Raw genomic sequence first — 20278 nt, forward strand, 5'->3', positions numbered from 1 at the left:
AGATTTTGTCTGATGGTTTGGGGCCAAGAAGTAAAGTGTTAATTAGTTATTACTTTCTATTGTATACCAGTAATTTTTCATAGACACTTCTGAAGCTTCTGTTTTGCACTTCATTTTTTGGGGGAATTTTTCATTCATATATTTTTTGCTTTCAAAAATAACATCCCAGATGCCTGACATCTGTACTTTTTTTGTTGTGTTTGTTGGAACTGATTTAAAGTTATACACAATGCATTATTTTCCAGAGCATTCATCTTTAGAGTCTTCTGAGGATTGTTGCTCAATAACGTGATGATTTGCAAAGCATTTGCCATTTCCTTCTGCACTGCCTGTTTAGTAACGATTTGTTTCTAACACTCTTGTCTGCTAAGCTGCGGACATATGTACATGCCGGATCCATAGATCCATAAATGTTAATAACAGCACTCAACGTTGGTTGGGGTATGCCTTTGGTACCTGGCTCTTCTGAAAGTCCTATGCCAAACCCTTCTCTTCTTTCTTAAACACCCTAATGCTTGTATAAAGATAAATGTCTTCATGAGAGATTTTCCACCAGTTCTTAACTAAGTATATTTAAAATAATGCTAGGTAACCATCATCCCTGTTAACTGCTCAAGGGGTTTCCCGTATTTGTAGGTGGCAGTAATGACACTGATTTGAATCATGTTTTCATAAAATACATTTTCTGTCCAGTTGAAGTAAACTTTTCTGTCTTGAAAGAATGAGGTGAGTTTTTGCATTAGTTATTAATACCTGTTCATTTATTTCAGTCCTACAGGCATGGATGGGAAGAAATGCAGTGTATGGATGTTTTTACCTCTTGTGTTTACTCTGTTTACTTCAGCTGGATTGTGGATAGTGTGAGTATTCTCTTATTTAGTTATTTAAGGACTCTGTGCAATGTAGATAGAAATGTAAAGTTGTGGCAGTATGTGGCATGCCCATATGAATGTATTTACAAACATTTCAAAATACTGTTTACTAATGCAACCTTGCCCTTTATCTATTACCCATTGTACACAACAATGGTAATCAGTTATGCAAAGGAAGTAATGAAGAACACTGGATTTATTTTGTGTTCCTGTGTTCTTCCAGTAATGAACATTCTATAAACTGGTGATATGGATTCATTATTTGCAAGATTTGCTAATTTGACACTAACATGCTTCATTCACAGTCTAGTTCATAGTCCAGTTTTTTTTCTGTGACTAGGTCTGGTATATTTAGAAAATGAGTATCATTACATTGAAGTCTTGGCTTATCACAACATACTCCCATGCTTGCTTATTTCAAGTACTAGCTTATTTCACTCCTAGACAATAATTTTAGTCCCTTGCAGTTCATTAGGACAAATGGACACACATTCCTGAAATCTAGAAAATGTGAATTCTAGTTGTAGTCTGCCCAGAGTTACAAGGTCTTATTTCTTTGTTTTCCAGTTTCTGAATTATAATGATTGTCATTAATCTGGGGGATGTTTTGAAATTTTAAAGAAAATATTATTAATAATGATATTTAAATTTCAAAGAGCTAAGTGATCTATAGATAAAGCATTATAATAAAAGTGTTTTCTCAGAAAAACAATGAATATAATTTAATGTGGTTAGTCTAATAAAACTGGAAAATGAGTCTTTTTAAAAAATTTCTGTGTTGTTCAAACTTTTACTGTTCTTTTTTCTTAGATACTTTATAGCTGTAGAAGATGACAAAATTTTCCCATTAAACTCAGCTGAAAGGTAGGGTTTATCTCTGGGTAATTCATTGTTCATCAACAAACACAACAAAATCTTTGCTACTGGTGAGGTTAAATAATTGTGCTTTAACCTGAGCTGTGTTTTTTGTTATCCAGGAAACCTGGTGTGAAGCATGCACCATACATAAGGTAACTTGATAACTTTGTTCTGATCAGTTGGATCTTAGGAAACACTGGGGTGGGGGTGCTGTCTTAATTCGGTCTACTATAACAAAGTCATCACACAGACTGGGTGGCTTATAAACAAGTTCATTTCTAACAGTTTTGGAAGTTGGCAGCCTAAGATCAGGGTGCCAGCAGCCTGGTCAGGTTCTGATGAGGGAGGGCCCTCTTCTGGGTTAGACCGCTGAATTCTCATTGCATCCTCTCAGTAGGAAGGGTGAGGGAGCTCTCTGGGGTCCCTTTTATAAGGCATTAATCCCATTCAGGAGGGCTGCACCCTCATGGTCTATTTCCCTCCCAAAGGCCCCTCCTCTTAATACCATCACATTGGAGTCAGCATTTCAACATATGCATTTTGATGGGGCAAACATTCAGTCCATTGCAGAAGGTTATAGATTTTTATATAGTAATAATAAAACACTTCATATTTTTCAAGTATTGCAGGTAATGAACCTCCTGCAAGCTGTGTATTTAGTCAAGTCATGAACATGGCAGCATTCCTAGGTAAGGAGAGCATGGAGAATGCTTTATGTGCTTTGATACATTTATTTTAAATTCTCCCAAGCCCATATCCAAAGCATGGTTGGCTTAGTTGACAGTCTGGCATCACACATGTCAATATGATGAAGCCAGCTTTTTGTTTTGAGGGTCTATTTTCTCACAGATCCCTTTATATTCACCCTGCTTACTTAAATTTTCTCTTCCCTTTGCCCTCTTTGTTTTTTCAGTGTATTCCTGACTTTCTTATACTGCATGAAATAATATATTTCTCATGCCATAAAATTGTTCACAAGAATGTGATATTGTGCAATATGTTTCCTTTAAAAAGAATGCCTTATTTATTCCTTCACTGGCAAAGATGAAAAATGCATAGGATCTGTGAAATATTGGTGTGTGTAGATATTGTCTTTAAATCTAAACGTCAGCATAAACATCAAGGTGACACTCTCCCCTGTGCCTATATACACCCCAAGCTGGCAAATGGAAATGTAGGTTTAAAAAATTACATTAAAGAAACCTTTGGTTCTGCGTAGACCCAATTCCCCACTTTTTCTTCAGGGTCCAAGATTCTCATTTAATATCATGTCCCCTCTGTTCTGTGAGTGCTTGCCTCTGGGAACCAGCTGTGCTGTCTCTCTTTTTCCAAATCCACCTGATATTACCATCTCCTCAAGGCCACACTTCCAGTGTCTTTCAAAAGGTCAACTAGCTATCATCATTGGCATGCTGTGGGGAACGGGCCAGTGACAGCTAAATTTTTCAACAATGGTTTTCTGGAAATGGTCCTTTTGCATGGCTAGGCTCTCACTCCAAATAAGACAGAAAGGTGATGTTATTACTGAGGGAGTATTTGGCCTTTGTGTCACCTGTCTCCCAAAGAGATGACCTATTATTTATATATAACTCTACTCCCAACAGTTCTACTCACTCTTAACCTGTTCTTTTTAATGTTTGCTATAGGAAAAGGGAAGACCTCTAGAACTCACTGGAAAATTAAGGGGGGTGGTTGGTCTAACATGCAAATCACGCAGAATCTTGGTTGGTTCAAAAGGCTCAAAACATGAGAAACATGGAGAAGGTTCCATTGTAGGCTCAAAAAGAAGCACACGGAGGCTTCTCTGGAGCTAACTGTGTTTTCATCAAAGCCTTGCCCTACCCAGGCTTCTCCAAATAGGAAATGTCTGGAAAGCAGGGACTGCTGAGCCACCACTAAGGACAAAGTTAGGTATATCCTCATGCTGGGGTTGCTGAATCTTTAGGGAAGTTCTTCTCTTGAGGCCCTTGGTAGGCAGGATTTTCACATCCCAGATAGTCCCAATTCTGAGAAAGATAGTACTGTACTTACAGCAGCTAGTGCACATGTGGGCACCAGCGGCAGTCCAGCTGGGTCACTGCCCTCAGCCTCAGATCTGCCAGGAACTTTAATGCTCATTCTTGTTGTCTGCTCTTGACACCACTCTTCTGAAAAGATCTAATAAGCTTATTCATACCAAGATATAAATGGCTGCTAAGGAGAGATCTGCATTTCACAGGGCACTAAACCCTGAGAATGAATCTTGAATTGCAGGGTCAGGGAACTTTCCTAGCCCCTCTGCAGTCACACCACGTAGGCCTGCAGTTTAGTGTCACTTTTTCATATGCTCATCCCCAAAGGGTGAAGTAACAACAGTAATTAATAGCAATCATTTATATTCCAGGCACAATGCTAAGTGCTTTACACATACTTCCTCACCTAATCACCATACACCGGAGACTGCCCTTATTAAAAAGCTGTCACAAGCCATCTGTCCTCCGTTGGAGAAACCAATGACCATATTGGAAGACACATGTTGTTTTCTTTATATTGTTAAGACAATTGATATTTACCAGTAGTCTTTACTGTGTAATCTAAAAAACACCAATTTGCATAGCTCACAAAGTTATCCAGTTAAAAAGCTTATGATTAACTAATTATAAAAGCATTTCCAAAAACAAAGTAATGAAAACAAGTTCCCCTCTTCCAGATGACATCTGTCATCATCTGACCCTCCAGTCCTCTCCTGCCCCACACGAAGCAGTGAGCTTTTCCTAGCTCTTGCTATAAGGTATTGCAGCATCCTGTGTTTAGTCTTTATTATCTTTCATCATTTTTAGTGCCATCTGGTAGATGCAAAACTGATTGAAATTAATGTTCAGTCGGAGTAAACCAACAATTATTTATTTATCAACTCTGGGAGTGAAAAAGAATCAGTTTGCTAATGATCTTTCTCTAAACTATGGATGCTTTAATTTCCCCAGGCCTGTCCCTGTTAGACCTCAGATTATTACTTAAGATGACATGACTGACTTTAAGGAACAACACGGACTGCCCCTAAATCATTGCTTTGTGGCAGCCATATAGATTCTGATTTACAATCTACAAATGAATCAGTGTAGTACTGATTAAAATTAGTTAGCAAAGATCTTTTATCTTTTCAATGAGTTAATGAAAGTTCAAATGCTCAATTATTTTCTTTGCAGAATTAGTTATGCTCTCTGCCCTGAATCCACACTTTTGTTTCTCCTAGGGTAAAAAAAAAAAGACCTAAGACAAATTTCTTGAAAGGAATGTTATTTTCTGCCCTGGAGAGATTGTGAGACTAAAGCTAAGCGCTGAATGATTTCAGTCACCTAATGGCAGCTGGTCTCCCTCCTTCAGCCAAAACATATTGATTATTATGTTCTACTGCAGTCATAAACAGGAATTAGTGATGCATAAACAATAAAACTAAACAAAACAAAATGAATTCATCCAGGCACCAGTTTAGAGCTGCAATGAAGAGCTGCTCTTTTGAGTTTGAACTTTAAAAACCCAGTCAGCCTCAAAATTCAAAATTCAGTAAAGAAAATAGGCAATTATTCTAATATTTATGCTCTTTTAATATAGCTTAACAGAGGACATCTGTATAGCAAAGGACTGTTCTAACTATACCAAAAACAGAAGGGTGGACTTTAAAAATCTTTTCTAAAACTGTTAATAAAATCTAAAATGTTTAATGAACCTAAAAAGTATATCTATTGACTGGAATATCAATATGGTAAAAATTGGTTGGTATATATGAAGATGGCTGTGAAATTCCCCTATGGCCCAGAGTCTTTTTCAAGCATGTATAATTAAATCACTACTTGCTTCTTGAAAATGGATTTCATAACAGATAGTCTGAATCTGCTTCCATTTAAACCTGTTAAAGGACCAGAGTCTTCATTGTTTCCATCACCCTAAAAATTCAACTAGAATCTATTTCAAAAGGGAAGTGTGCCTAATTTGAGTTGATTAACAATGGAGTTACTAGGTAAAGAGGGCAAAATGTGGTGTTTGGAATGCAAGTCTGGAAGTTAGGAGTGTTGGGTTGCATTCCAGTCTCTAAGTAGGTTTCTGTTTCCTGCTTAATTTCATCATCTGTTCGTGATAAAATGATTTGTCATCCATATTACAAATGGGAATTTCAGCAGTGCTGGGACCAGGAGCTGATACATGCCCATGTTTACTGGGAGGAAATGAGTAACACAGAGACCGTTGACCCTCATCCTCTGGGTATTGTGCACCAAAGCCCGGGATGGGTCAATGGGAAGAGCTCTTTCAGAAATGGCTTGGGCAGAGGTTTAGGCCTCAGGCCAAAGTTTCAACACAATCCTCTCCCTGCAAACGAACGAAAACCAGAGTTCCCAGAGTAGTAGTCTTCATGAGTCATTTTTAAAAGAAACAAAATGTGCTGTCTTGGTAGTTTGTCATATCCTCACTAATATCCATATACAATTAATTACCAAGTGTCCCCCATGGTGCTGCATAGACTTTCTGGTCTTAATCTAATGGCTCTTCTCTCTGAGGATCTCTCGGGTCAGAGTGCTTATGTTGGATCTGTCCCCGCTTCCTCCTCCTATTCCTATCCTGAAAATTAATAAATTGTGCTTGTTGTTTCATCCTCCAGGACAGTTTTTGTCATTAGTAATAGACTTCTGATACAACTTTTAACTAGGCCCCTCGAACCGTTAGATTGGGAAACTATTGTCCACTCATGTAGAATTTATTACTTTTACAATCGAGAGTGGGCATTAGCTGAAACATAAACATACTAAAAGCTTAATCAGAGATGAACAACTTGAGATTTCATAAACTGTGGCTTATTTCTATTTGGTTTCTGAAACCCACATATTAACCAAGCTGTAACCACTCTTTGATAGAGGTATTGGGACTGAAAGTCAGCTCATTGAGCTTAACTTTATAGCCTGAAACTATGAAATTCAGCATACTTGGGAAATGGCAGATTTATGGGTGGGTTCTCTGTTAATGGCTACCAATAATGCAGGGCCTGTAAACAAGGTAAAACCTTTAGCCAACAATTACCTATTTAATTGCTGTTTCAATAGAGTAGCTCTTGAATTTCTAATTATGGTCCTGGCTAAGCCTTAATGTCAAAATAAATTGTCTTAGGAAGCATTAAGTGAATTTCCTTTCAGGTAGATAGAATTCATATTAACCAGGTGCTTTTTTCATCACTCGTAGACTCACCTCTCCCAACTTTTTGTATAAATATGAAAATATCCCTGCACTAAGCATTTAACAAAAGGGGATTCTTACATTAGTGGCTTGAGTACAGACTGTCCTCAAGGTTACTATTTAGAAGTCAGGTTTGAAATCTAGGTAACTTCCTTCATTCAGATTATGTGATAGCAATTTTATTAGAAAGAGTGGTTTTTTGAAATAAGTAATTGGCATTATTTGGAAGAATTAAGCTTTCTTAATGAAAGAAGAGAGGGAATGCGAACTCAACAGTCCAAGCAGGTTTATTGCTGAACCTGAGGGGGACCCCTCTGTCCTGGCCAGCAGAAAGAAGGAAAGAGGGTTTTAACAGGTCAAGAGGCTTTGTATGGCCAGGGCTTTGGTGGGCTCTTTGAGGGGAGGGGTCAGGGGAAAGGTGGGCTTGTGGCTTGCTGACATGTCCTCTGAAGGATGCTTATAGCCTAGGTAAGATGACACCTAGGTCTCTCTGAGATGGTGAGTGGGCTTATTCGAAAAGGCGGTACTCAGGTCCAGATTCTTTCATTTAATATGATTAGTATGATTTTTAGTACATGCCAAACCCCCAAATCTTCTGCATTAAAATCCAGATTTCATAATTTGATTACTGTAACTGCTCTTTAGACTTATCTTTGTCCTTTGACAATGGTCACCTCCAGAGTAGAATCAATGGAGTAAACCAGTAATAAAGTGATTCTTACCCTTATCTTTGTCTTCCTTCCTGTCCCCAGGAATGATTGCTGGCACAGGGACCAGCAGGTTTGTCTAAATGTGGAGCCTCGTCTTCTTCCCTGTGTTCCTGCCCTGTTAACATTCTCAACTAAAGGATGGTTGAACCCAGGAATCCCTGTGCCATGGACTGACTTTATCCCCATCTTAGTTGTCAGGTGTCAGGCCTCTGCTCTGTCCATGCTCTCACAAGCCAGTCTGTCCTGTGCTGACCTTGATTTTGAAAACTCTGAGAACAACACTGTCAGCAGCTCCATTTTCTTTGCATCACCCAAATAACACAGAACAGCCCTGTATCAGCTACTCTAGCTTCCTCCTTAGCTGCGATAACAAAACCTCGAAGGAATCATGAACATCACATAGAAAATTTCTTTAAAAAATTGTCACTTCAGAGATTGAAAAATGTACTATGGCAAAAAGTTTACTTTTGTACACTGTGGCTTTAGAACTCTGCCTCATAGTCTGGATATATGAGTTATATTGTTAAATTTTAATATTTTATTGTATCCCCAGCTCTTGTGGTAGCTGTTCTGCGCTTCATACAACTGAAACCAAAGGTTTTAAATCCATGGCTGAACATTAGTGGATTGGTGGCGCTGTGTCTCGCATCCTTTGGGATGACCTTACTTGGTAATTTTCAGGTACTTCCATTTGGCCTTTTTCACCTCCATCTCACTGCACCTATATGACTGTCACAGCCACTGAGGTAGAGTCACTGTATGGCCATAAGATTCTGCATGAGTCTTAAAAAAAAATATGTTAATAGTGGTCCCTCATTTAACTGACACACAGGTTCTTCAGCACTCTGCCCTTCCTACCTAATTCCCATTGCACATGTGAGGGTCTTGATTATACATTGAAAATACAGCATGGCTATTAGGAAAACCAGCTACTAAATAGCTGTATATTTTCTACAAAGGATTTCAAACTGCTTTATATATTTTTACATAAGAAATTATATTCTTTCTGGCAAACTAATAGGATCATTGCCTTTCTGTAATTAATCACTGAACATCCCTTCTGGATGAAAGCTTGCATTTCAGATAAGCAAGCTCACATAGGAGTCAAGTTTGAGAATTCAGAGCTTCTCTAGAACACCTATGACTTGTATAAAGATATACAACACTAACTCTTCTTCCCAGAAATTTAGAAGCCCAAGGTCATAGTGATGCCGGGGTTCTTGTTTGCGGAGTCAAAGAATGAACTTAGCACACACCCAAGGTAGGAGAGCCAGGGAGAGGCTTTTATTGAGAGATACAGTGAGAGGACAGAGCTCCTGGCTCAAGCCAGGAGGGGACAAGAGAGCCTATGGTGGTGGATTTATAGGCGGTTGAGAGAAAAGGACTAGGTATTCAGACCCACTAAATGGTCTCTAAATGTTTATCTTTGAAGAGACACTAAGTTTCTTATCAGTCTTCTGGATTATTTTGCAGAGTTAACACAAGAAATTTACTGTTCTGATTCTTGCTCAGAATAGCAGCTTCTTGGTTTGGGAGCATATTAATCAAGACTGACTGTCTGGGTCCCAAGGTGGGCTGGGTTATTGTCTGTTATGTTAAGAAACCTATTTTTTTCTTTTTGGGTTTTAAAATGCAAGCTTACCTTCAAGATGGAATCTTTCTTGTTTTTACTATGTTGTTTGTGACTGGGCTTGCTTGCCATATTAATTGCCCGGGTTATCTATTACTTGATTAGAGGCTGGAGGAGGAAAAGCAGCATCTGGGCAAAGTTAAAGAAGATAAGCTGGGCCTTCTAGCAGGCTAAAGTAAATTTTATAATAGCCTCATTTAATTGACACAACGAAGACATGGGCTGTGCTGAGGTATTTTCTTATCTGGGGAATGTTCAAACAGGCCGTTATTCCTGACTTTTTAGTCTTAACTAATCTCACTGAAGAATGCTTATATTCCTAGTTTGATATTTTACTTTAGAGAATTAATGTGACTCTGACTGGGAGTTTTGGTAGGGATCTCTCTCCAGAGGCCTTCACCCTACTCTGACTACACCCACGGTCCCTGTCTCAATAGTATTTAAGAATAATTCACCCGCATCTTCACTGGAACAACTTTATTAGTAAAAAAGGCAAGGGGACCCCTGCACTGTTACAATAGTTGTCAGATTTCCCTGCCTCCATTCCCTCCCTGGCATCCTCCAACCTATGCTATACGCTGCTGCTAAAAACTTCCTCCTTGCAGTCAAACACCCAACCTGATACTTCTTTCCCTGTTGAGTAAAATCCAAATGGCATAGGCACTCAAGGAAATGTGGTAATGGATTTTCTAAGACTGGTGCTTGTCCTACCCCTCAGTCCTGATAATTCATTTAACCAGGATAACTGATTTCCTAGGACTTTCCCTGGCACATAGTAGCAACTCAACAAGAATTTTTGACTTGTTGGATTATTTACAGGTAGGCAATCTCACCAATTCCTCTATGCTAGGGCTCCTCCCATATCAAGCTAGAACAATAAGAAAGCTGCTTTCTTAGAACACATTTTCTAAGACAGTGAATTATCAGAATGTTTGAGAGTTTATCCTGTTAAAATCTAAAATGCTCCTTTTTTTATTGCAATTTTGGTGGGAGTCTCCCCCGCCTGGCCTGTCTGTGCTGCAGATGCTGGCATGTTATCAAGTATTCAACAACTGTTGTTTCTCTCCACCAGGGCCTGGATGGGCATTACTGAGTAGACATTTTGTTCTTTACTTCAAAGTCCTAGAAGAATCCCAGAGATTGGGTTGTTTTGGTGAACCAAATGTTCAAAACCATGAATGATCACACTACATATGAACAACAATTTCTGGAATATCTACAGAGAATACACAGGAAACAAATAACAAATTAGTTGCCTATGGCAAAACTAGGGTGCTAATATATGGAATGGGAGACAAACTTTTCGATATATACTCCTTTTATCATTTTTTAAAGTTTGAGCCATGTAACTGTATTATCTATTTTTTAAATTAGGTTAAAAATAATAAATGGACTGTGTACAGCCGGGAAAACCAATTTCCTAGAAGTAAACTTGGATTTGAGGAATCATTATTTAAAATAAGTTTTGAATATATGCCTTGTACTATGAGGGGGAAAAAGTGGCTTTTTCTAAAGAAGTGGAAAAAATCTTACAGCCTAAAGGAATAGAAAAAATTGTAAAATTCAGAAGAAAAATTTATTTGATACAACTATTATTCACAACAATGTCAAACAAAATATCTGAAAGCAATGCAATTCCAAAAAAAATGTTTTCACCATGTTTTAAAAGCCATCTCTTCAACAATAGATTTTGTTTTCCTATATGGAACTAACTATATGTAATTATTATTAAAGGTGTTTTAACTGGCAGATATATTTTTAAAAGCAGTGGATAATAATTTGGGCAGTTTACATCTCTAACCCCCAATTGAAATAACCCAAGTGGGTCTCCTTTAACCTATTAACTCTATAAAAACCTTGACCGGGAATCTTCAAACACATGTCCTGTAATTGGTCTACAGATACTGCAAAAGCTCATAGATGGCAGTTGTCTTATTATAATAGAAAAAAAAATCCCATTAACAGTGAATTCGTCACATTACATTAAGCAGGCCAGTTTTATAGAAGATATCTAGTTATCTATGTCAATAAAATGTTGACCAGCTTAGAACTGGTCCTCCTCAATTAGTATATATACAGCCAGATCCCACATTTCATTTTTTAGTCTGAAAAACCGTTTGGGGTGTATGTTTGTAGAATTGTAGAAACTTTGACAACTCTCTTTGGTGTGTAACTCTCCTGCTTTTTTCTTTTAATTTTTCCACAAAGCATTTCTGGAAAATAAGTAAAAGGAATAGATCACCACTGCCTGTATGATTTTTCTGAACAAATGTTCTGAGGCTTTGGTATGTTTTTTTTTCCTTTCTTGCCCTCAGAGTTCAAACCAATAGAGAACAGACACAAAGACCCAGTGGAGATGAAGGACTCCAGTCTTTCTAAAATCTATCATCCCATTATTGGGACATCACTTCATCTACTTTTTCTCCCTCACTATTCCATTGGCTCCTAATGTCTTTTCTAAATGTGCCTCCACACGTCATTATCTGTTCATCCCTTAGCTTGCGAATGACGAAGAAATCCATAATGTTGGAACTTCCTTGACCTTTGGATTTGGCACCTTGACCTGCTGGATCCAGGCTGCACTGACCCTCAAAGTCAACATCAAGAATGAAGGAAGGAAAGTTGGAATTCCACGAGTTATTCTCTCAGCATCCATCACTCTCTGTGTGGTCCTCTGTATCCTTTGAGGGTGAAAAGGCTCTTTGCCAGCGAGCTGAAATACAGATAGCTTGTTCATGTAGGAGATGAGAAAATTGCCATTCCCAATTGGTTAGGATGTACTGTCGGATCATCTCAGAATTTTAGACAAAATGGAAAAGTAAATGCATATAAAAACAAAAACTCTCAGACCTATTTTTCATGCCAAAGAGGAGATGGAGAACTAAAAATGAAACAAACTCTGCCGCCACGATTGCATCTGTGTGTAGGAATGGCGTAACAAATTCTCCTGATTACTAATGATGTAAAATTTCTCTTTAGGAAAACATAGAATGCATATCAAAAGGGAATTGTGGTTTTTACCGCCCTCCATCTTAATTTTTTTTCCCATTTGTGACTATTAATGGCCCTGTTCTTTCATTAACTGTAAAATGAAGGAACAAATACGTTTATATCTTTCAGGAAAATGATTTTTCTAGAAAACAAGTTCAAGAACTAGTATACCACTGCACGTATAGTTGTTCCGAATATTTGAGATTTTGAGGTGCTAGTCATCTCCTGTCCTCCCTCAGACTTTGAACCAGTGGGAACAGACACAAGGAGCCAGATGAGGGTGGAGAAATCAGACTTCATTCCTGGTAAACTTGGGAAGGAGAAAGCCGCAGGCCTATTTCACACCCTGGAATTTAACTCACCTACCCAGTAATAAACAGAGAAACCAGGGAAAGGAAGACGAAAGTGTTTCATTTAGCTTAACTCCAGACAGATCCCAGAGACAAACCTAGGATGAGCATGGTGACTCCACCTACTGGTAGCATGGCCCAATGGAAGCCAGCCAGTTCTGATCCCACCAATCAGAGCAGTCCCTTATGCCGTGGGGCGTGACCTTAGTGTTCACTCCAATTGGTCCTCCTCAGGAAACCAGAGAAGAGAGTAAGGTTCCTAGCGGCAGCTGTACAGCAAACACAATCACACATCCTACGTCGTATAATAGCACGTTTATTGGGCACTTAGAGTGTGCTAGGAGTACTCTAAGTACTTTAAATGTATCACTTCAGTCCTCATTCAACAGGAAAAAATGGTGAAGTACAGGCTAACTTACCCAAGATCGCACTCTGTGGGGATCTTGATTTAAACCCAGGCACAGTTCTTGGACTCTTAGCCACTACACCATCTCCCCGCAGAGAAAATGGGTTTAAAATATGGAAACATTTAGCGTGAGAGATGTTCTCTAGTTAGTGGACTATTTGGAATCCTTTATTCTTCCCTTACAAACTGCCATTCAGTCATTTTACTGGTTTTTGGAAGTTCTGCATTCACTTAAGAGAACGCTTGAGGACTTGAAAACCAAGCCAAAAAAACTTTTTAGATAGCAACCTGATAAAATATTTTATGAACAAAATTGTCAGAACTCTGCCAGTATGCGATTTGAAGATTTATCCCTTCTCTATTAAGTAATATTTCTTTGGTAATATTTTGACCCCTCAGAAGGGTATGTGCAGACTAAATTATCCTGAGTTTTGAGCATATACCAAAAAATTCTGATCCATGTTGTTTCTAAACACTTGGAACCATTTCTTCATTCCCAGGTAAATGGATCCAGGTCTAGTCAGGAAAACAAAGTTTGGCTGAAGTGGTTGCACACACTCCTTTGTTCCCTGAAAGTCTCCCAAAATTTTCAGTTAAAGTTCTGAAGATAGAACTAATTCTAACGAGCATTTTGATTTTTTAAAATGTATATTGCCCTTGGCCTCTTGGCCTTTCATTGAACTATGCAGTGAGCCTTTCATATTCCCTACGCATTTACTGGTATATATATGTGGGTTTGTGTGCATATATAGCCTCTCTCTCTCTCTCTCTCTCTCTCTCTCTCTCTCTCTCTCTCTCTCTCTCTATATATATATATATATATATATATATATATATATATATATATAAATAAAGACACACACACACACACACACACAGGAGTCTCTCATCTATTGTTTTCATGTCTATGTTTTCATTTGGGCACAAGTTTAAATGTGACACCAAGAATGAAATTAGACTATACAGTATTGTCTGAAAGTCAATAGTGAAAACTAGACAGAAGAGGAAGAGGGGCCACTTAGTGTTAGTAGCACTGCTGAGACAAGCAAAGCTTATTTACATGGTGATAGTTAGCAATTTGATATGTTCAAAATTGTTTCTGCAGATAGAAGATGACTATGAATCCATTATAATTTTCAGTAATTTTAAAAAGAGTTTAAAATAATTTTCTTGGCCAACTAATTATTTTGGAATCGTAATCCTCTTGCTAATCTCACAGTTTATTAGGTGACCACAGAATATGATGAATGCATGGCCTGGGGGTCAGAGTGCTTATCTTTGAATCCCAGCTACAGCACGCCCATGTGACATCAGGCAAGTTACTTCCCACTTGGCCTCAGTTTCTCTATTTTTTATGAACTGATGATAATAGATTTGTTGTGAGGAATAAGATTTTTTCTGAAAGCACCTAGAAGCATGTCTGTCACAAAGTAAGAGTTTAATAATGTTATCTAGTATTATTCATGTACACAGATGTTTGTGTCTGGTAAGCTCTGTCAAACTAAGATTTGCTGCTAGTGCGGGGGACGTGTAGACTTTGCCTGTAACCTGTCTCTGCCCAGAAGAGCCCAATTTTAACATGGCCAATGTGGGTACTTTCCTTGACTGCTCCTCCCCAGACTTCATCCTTATGGCCCAAGGCATCCACATGTATGCAGCCAGGGTCCAGTGGGGCCTGGTCATGTGCTTCTTGTCTTACTTCGGCACCTTTGCCGTGGAGTTCCGGCATTACCGTTATGAGATTGTCTGTTCCGAGTACCAGGAGAACTTCCTAAGCTTCTCAGAAAGCCTATCTGAAGCTTCTGAATACCAAACCGACCAGGTGTAACCTACCTGTTTTACTTGCCAGTGAGGTGGGTGTGACAGTGGGGCAGGGGCCAGGAGGACACACCTACAGGACTTGACACAACCTCACGACACATTTTACACGCACACGCACACGCACGCACATGTTCATGGCCACATTTTCCAAATGAACTTTACAGGGTGAGTTAGTTTTTTAATGAAAAAGCACAAGCCCTTATGTGTCAAAACATACGCAGTTGCAATGAAAATATATGCACGATAGAGCAAGCACCTTGTGCGTGATCACCTCTCTTTCTCCCAGTACTCCCTGCTCTTCTCATTCTCTTCACCTGCTGCAGATATGGTGACCATCTACCACAGAGTGGGGCGGGACAATGTCACACAGGGGTAATGCCAACTCCCAAAGTGGCCTTCTGACCCAAAGGGCTTGGAACCCGCTGCTGAAGAAGTTCTGAATCTGGCTCCAATAGTCTTGAATGGATAGAGTATCCTCTACTGGGATGGAAACTGCATGGAGATGTGAGCCTGTGTACCCTATGCTCAGGCATGGCAGTAAGGACAGAGCTGCCCACAAAAACCCCCTTCACTGTCACTCAGTGGCTGGCTGTGTGGGCTTGGTGACAGGAACTCGCTGCAGGCTGTGAGAGTGAAGCCCGCTGCCAGGACCCGGACTCCCCTTTGGGTATTTGTAGGGACCTGGTCTGCCACGTATGGAACAAGATGCAGGCAGTGAGGCTGTAGGTTTGTTTTTGCCTCCATAGTATGCTATGTACAGTTTTTGTTTTATATTTCATGGCTTGCTTGCTTTTTTAACTTCAGGCAGTGAACTATTAGGGGTCTCTCAAGGCCTCATGAGTTAAAAAGATGTAGGCCAAATAAAAGAGCTGAGCTCGTTTTCAACTCAACCATGATAAAAGAAAAAAAAAGGTGACTTGAAGGCTTAATTTGCTGCTTTTATGTTTGAAGCTAAGAAAATGTTCACAAAGAAGCACAATGCTGTGTGGAGGTAATAAAAAGAGCTCCTGCTGGACATTTATAAGAGAGTTTTAGAGCATCTTGTGACAAGTCCAAATCAGGGGAGAGTTTCTTAATATAAATCTATAGCTCAAACTTAGTTGGTTTTTGGTGTGTGTTTTTTTTTTTAAGGGCTTTTCATACTTGGGATTTGTAGAAGTCAAATGAAAGATTGCCCTCCCCTTAAAATAAATGGTCTCAGCTGGTCCTCTCCTGCCCAGCATGTAGTTACCACCTGCTAAGAGTTTAGAACTCAATCTGCAGGCCTGGGCTCATGCTTAAGTGTGCAATTCTAAATTCCAAACGTGTTGGGAGTGGGCCAAGTTGATAGACCCTCCATGAATGCACTTTGTTTTGAGAAGTTCCCAAATTTACTTCACAGGGGCCTGAGATTTCATTGAATATAATGTGAAAAACATTGTTTCTTAATTCAACCCAAACTCAGCTTCTTGAGGAGAGGGGTCAATGACTTATCTTTGTATTTCTCTTCACCTCCTAGCACAGTGCCTGGCACATAATAAGTGCTCAACAAATGTCTGTAGAATAGGATTATGGTGAATTAAGAGTAGAAAAAAGGAGTGTCAGAAAGACTCAGAGATGAGGAAGACAGAATACATGACTGTTTCAAGCAAGACAGGGATGTAAGAAATCATAAATAAGGATTAGATGGTGGGTGAGATTACCTATAAGTGATAAAGTAAAATGTGAGGAAAAGAATCAAGAACATTTTCCTATTAAAAAGGCATCTTATTGTAAATAGTCCAAGATGACATTTATTATTTTTGAATACTGCTTCTGGGGTTTTTTTTTTTTCATTTTTATATTTTAAAATTTTTATCAGAGAACAAAGATTTACGAAGTTTTTGTTAACTCTAAATCCAAATTAAACAGCTTTTGGTGATGCACTATACACTTTCTTAAGAGTGTATCTAATAGCACATTTTAGCAGAATCAAGCAATGATTGGCATTATTCATTTGGATCTGACCACTAAATAAAATTCTTTTATTCAGAATTGTGGTTTCTTTGGCTCTGACACTAACATTGCTACTCCAATATTGAAGCATGTGTAAACCCATTCAGACATTTGAAAATGAACTTCAGTGTTACCCTGGTAGTGTATTTCTAGGGTGTTTTCTGACACCAACAACTAAATCTCTGATTCTCTCCACACCAGATGGGTCCTTATTCATTTTGGTTCTGACACTGACACCCAGTTATCAGACCCCACAGGTTTAATTAAGGGCTCAGTCCCACAAAACTGCCCTCACTTCAGATGCCAGGTCACCTTACTTCTGTCCAACCTAAAATCGGGGATTCCCCCTACTCCCCATTTAAGTTCCATAATTTGCTAGAATGGCTCACAGAACTCAAGAAAAACAGTTTACTCCCATTTGGCTGTTTCTTATAACAGATGTAACTAGAGGACAACCAAAAATGGAAGAGATGCATAGGCAAGGAAGTGGAGGGATGCAGGGGCACGCCGTCCTCCCAGCATTTGCTGTGTTCACCAACCCAGAAGCTCTCTGATTCTCTCCGTTCAGGAGTTTATAGAGCCCACTCTCTGGCACAGACTGGACCTTTTCCCCAGGGGTTGCTCAGGAGGTCTAACACTCAGTCTTTCTTGGAACCAGCTTCATCCTGAAGCTAACTAAGGCCCCACCCTAAGTGACCTTGATAGGGAAAAACTTACAAGGACAGAAGTCTGGTCCAGGTGGCTCCCTTCTGCTGCTCTTCTTAGCGAAGACAGCAGAAACTCCCTTAACTTCACCCTCCCCTTCACTCCCCGCTCTGCCAGGCACTTACTCCCTAAACTGCCTCCCCCTTGCCTGCTCATTTGCTGTGCAAGTAGGAATGCTACAGATACAGAAGCAGAAAGGTACATATTGCTTCCTCTGCCTTTGTTCCGGGCTCAGACTTTTGGGAGATTACTCCCATCTGAGCCCACCAGTGTGAAATAAAGCCTCAACCCTCCAGACCTCCGAGTGCTGCTTGGTTTTTCCATCAGTGATCCAGTCCAGGCTGTCCAGTATTTTCTGTAACACTTGGTTCCCTGATCGGGAAACCCAACTGCGCTGGCCCTTTGTTGCCATCAGTTTGGGGTAACAGCGGGGCGGTGATGGAAGGGGAGATCGCAAGGGAGAAGGTGACCTTTCGGCAGTCTCCTGCCCAGTCACCCGCTCCACTGTTACCGCCGGACTCAAGGAGGCTTGGCAAGTGAGGACCTGTTTCCAAAGTCTAATCCGGTAAGGCCCTGGGGCACCTGACCCAGCCAGTCCCACCCGTTGGGGTGGAAGGGGTGCCCGATCACCTCCCGGAGACTTCTTAGAAGTCTCACAAGTAGACATTCCCAGGAGGGAATGTTTAAACTCTGGTCTGAGTGTGTGAGTGAGTGTGCAGGGCAGCTGAAGTCATTCAGTGTGCCCTGAATCTGTGATTCCACGGCCTGCGCTACAGAATCTGTGTGGCTCTCATCTGCATTCATGGTCGGCCACCAAGACATAACGGTGACTCAGCTTCAGCTGACCTGGCCTGGGACTTATACGGGTGCACCTTAGTCAAGGCTGATCAAAGTCTCTGAGAGGAGTGCGAATGGATGGGCATCTGACTGGTCTCCTCTCTAGAGGAGGCAGCCCTCCCTTGTCTGTTGTTGTGGCACCGTCCAGGAACACGTCACAGGGTCAGGGCATAGTAAACGCACAGTCCTTGACACTGATCAAGAATTTCAGGGAGGGAGTTTCAAGAGACTACAGAGTAAAATTAACTCCCAGCAGGTTAAAAACCCTGTGTGAATCTGAATAACCCACCTTTAGTGCAGGGATGGCCTCCAGAAGGGGCCCTACATGTCCCAACAGTCTGCTAGGTCTGCTGGGTCATCACTGGGGATCCAGGTCATCCTGATCAGTTCTCATATATTAATGGTTAGGAATCGCCCAGACCCTTCCCCCTTGGGTGCAATTCACTTGTAACAGGCAGGGACAGTGTAGGGTCTTAGTCGCCTCAACAAAGAAACCTACAAAGAATCAACAGAAGCCTGAGCCTCCGCAGATTCTTGCTGGTGACCCGGAGAAGAGCTAATATTGCCCCCACCTTATATGCCCCCAAGACCATCAGCACCCAGCCCCCGGGGTCCCTGATACCCCACTGTGGTCAGCCTCCCTGCCAACTCCAGAACCAGTGAACCGACTCTCCCCTGGACCAGCAGCCAGACTGCACCCTCGGCTGGGAGCAGGTGCCCTTCAGATGCCAGTGCAAGAGATGCAGGAGCCTAAAAGATATAATAAATATGGGAGTATCCAGCCTAGCCAGTCCATGTTTTACTATCAACCCTTCTTCACAACTGACACCCCATCAGAAAAGCCACAAACCCTGGTTGATCTCATAGAATCCCTCTTGCAAATCCATCAGCTGACCTAAAAAAAACTGTTAACAGCTTCTCTGCACCCTGTTCACAATGGAAGAGAGGAGGCAGCCAGGGTCCTCGGTCAGGGTGCATGGGCTGAAATTGCTGTCCCCAAGGAGCACCCCAAGTGGGACTTCAGCACCCCTGAGGGACAGCACTAGATCTACCGATATCAAGATGCCCTCCTTCAGGGGATCAAAGTCGGGTCCAAAAAACCTATGAACATGACCAAAGTTTCTTCAGTCATTCAACAACCAGGAGAATCTCCTAGGGACTATTATGAAAGACTGTGTGAAGCTTATCGCATCTACACCCCCTTCAATTCTGAGTCACAAGGAGCCAATAAATGGTCAACACCTCATTCATAGCTCAAGCAGCCTCAGACATCAGAAAAAAAGCTCTCCAAAACTTGAAGGCTTTGGCAGGATGAATATCACTCAGCTGATTAAAACTGCCTACAAAGTATATCCAAACAGAGAAGTTCAGGCAGAGAGGCTCAAAGAAAAATGAAGAAAAAGGCCAGCTTCCTGGAAGCTGCCCTAAAAGAAAGAGAGAGATGACCAAAAGGCTGAGAAAAGCCGGCTGCCAAGAGGGGGGAAGCCTAGGATGCCCCTAGCCAGGGACCAGTGTGAAGAGAAAGGGCATTGGAAGAACGAATGCCCCAACCGAGGCAAAGCCCTAAAGCCCAGTCGCTACCAGGAAGAGCCCCACAGGGAAAGGCTCACTGGCCTGGCAGGAACAGACACAGATTGCCAAGGGCTGGGCTCTCTTGCACTCAGCCTCATGAACCCACAGTCAAAAATGAAAGTGGGAGGCCAAAACATGAATTTTATGGTTGACACAGGGGCAGAACACTCTGCACCCTCCCTGAGCCCCCTTCAGTAAAATGACTGCAACTATTCTCGGAGCCACAAAGACAGCGGCAGTACCCCCTCTCACAAGAGGCAAGAGCAGGCATCCAGGAACACCTGATCAGACTCTGACAGGCAGGAATTTTAATCTAGTGTGCATCACCCGGGACACCCACTTCTACCAGT

The 20278-nt window shown here is 40.8% G+C and overlaps 2 protein-coding genes across 3 annotated transcripts in view; one reads left to right on the top strand and one right to left on the bottom strand.

Moving 5' to 3' along the window:
• The window catches only part of TMEM150C (transmembrane protein 150C), a 95621-nt gene extending 80526 nt beyond the window's left edge, over positions 1-15095 (top strand). For both annotated transcript variants that reach the window (XM_037021192.2, XM_037021191.2), the window contains exons 2-8: positions 771-860; positions 1683-1736; positions 1850-1882; positions 2352-2419; positions 8196-8323; positions 11771-11948; positions 14639-15095. In XM_037021192.2, the coding sequence (XP_036877087.1) occupies positions 781-860; positions 1683-1736; positions 1850-1882; positions 2352-2419; positions 8196-8323; positions 11771-11948; positions 14639-14847 (750 nt within the window). In that variant the 5' untranslated portion in view covers positions 771-780 and the 3' untranslated portion in view covers positions 14848-15095. The remainder of the gene's footprint in view (positions 1-770; positions 861-1682; positions 1737-1849; positions 1883-2351; positions 2420-8195; positions 8324-11770; positions 11949-14638) is intronic.
• The window catches only part of ENOPH1 (enolase-phosphatase 1), a 92792-nt gene that overhangs the window by 13783 nt on the left and 58731 nt on the right, over positions 1-20278 (bottom strand). The gene's annotated exons all lie outside the window — the stretch shown is intronic.

Source organism: Manis javanica, chromosome 5 (assembly GCF_040802235.1).
Source record: "Manis javanica isolate MJ-LG chromosome 5, MJ_LKY, whole genome shotgun sequence".
Lineage (NCBI taxonomy): Eukaryota > Metazoa > Chordata > Mammalia > Pholidota > Manidae > Manis > Manis javanica.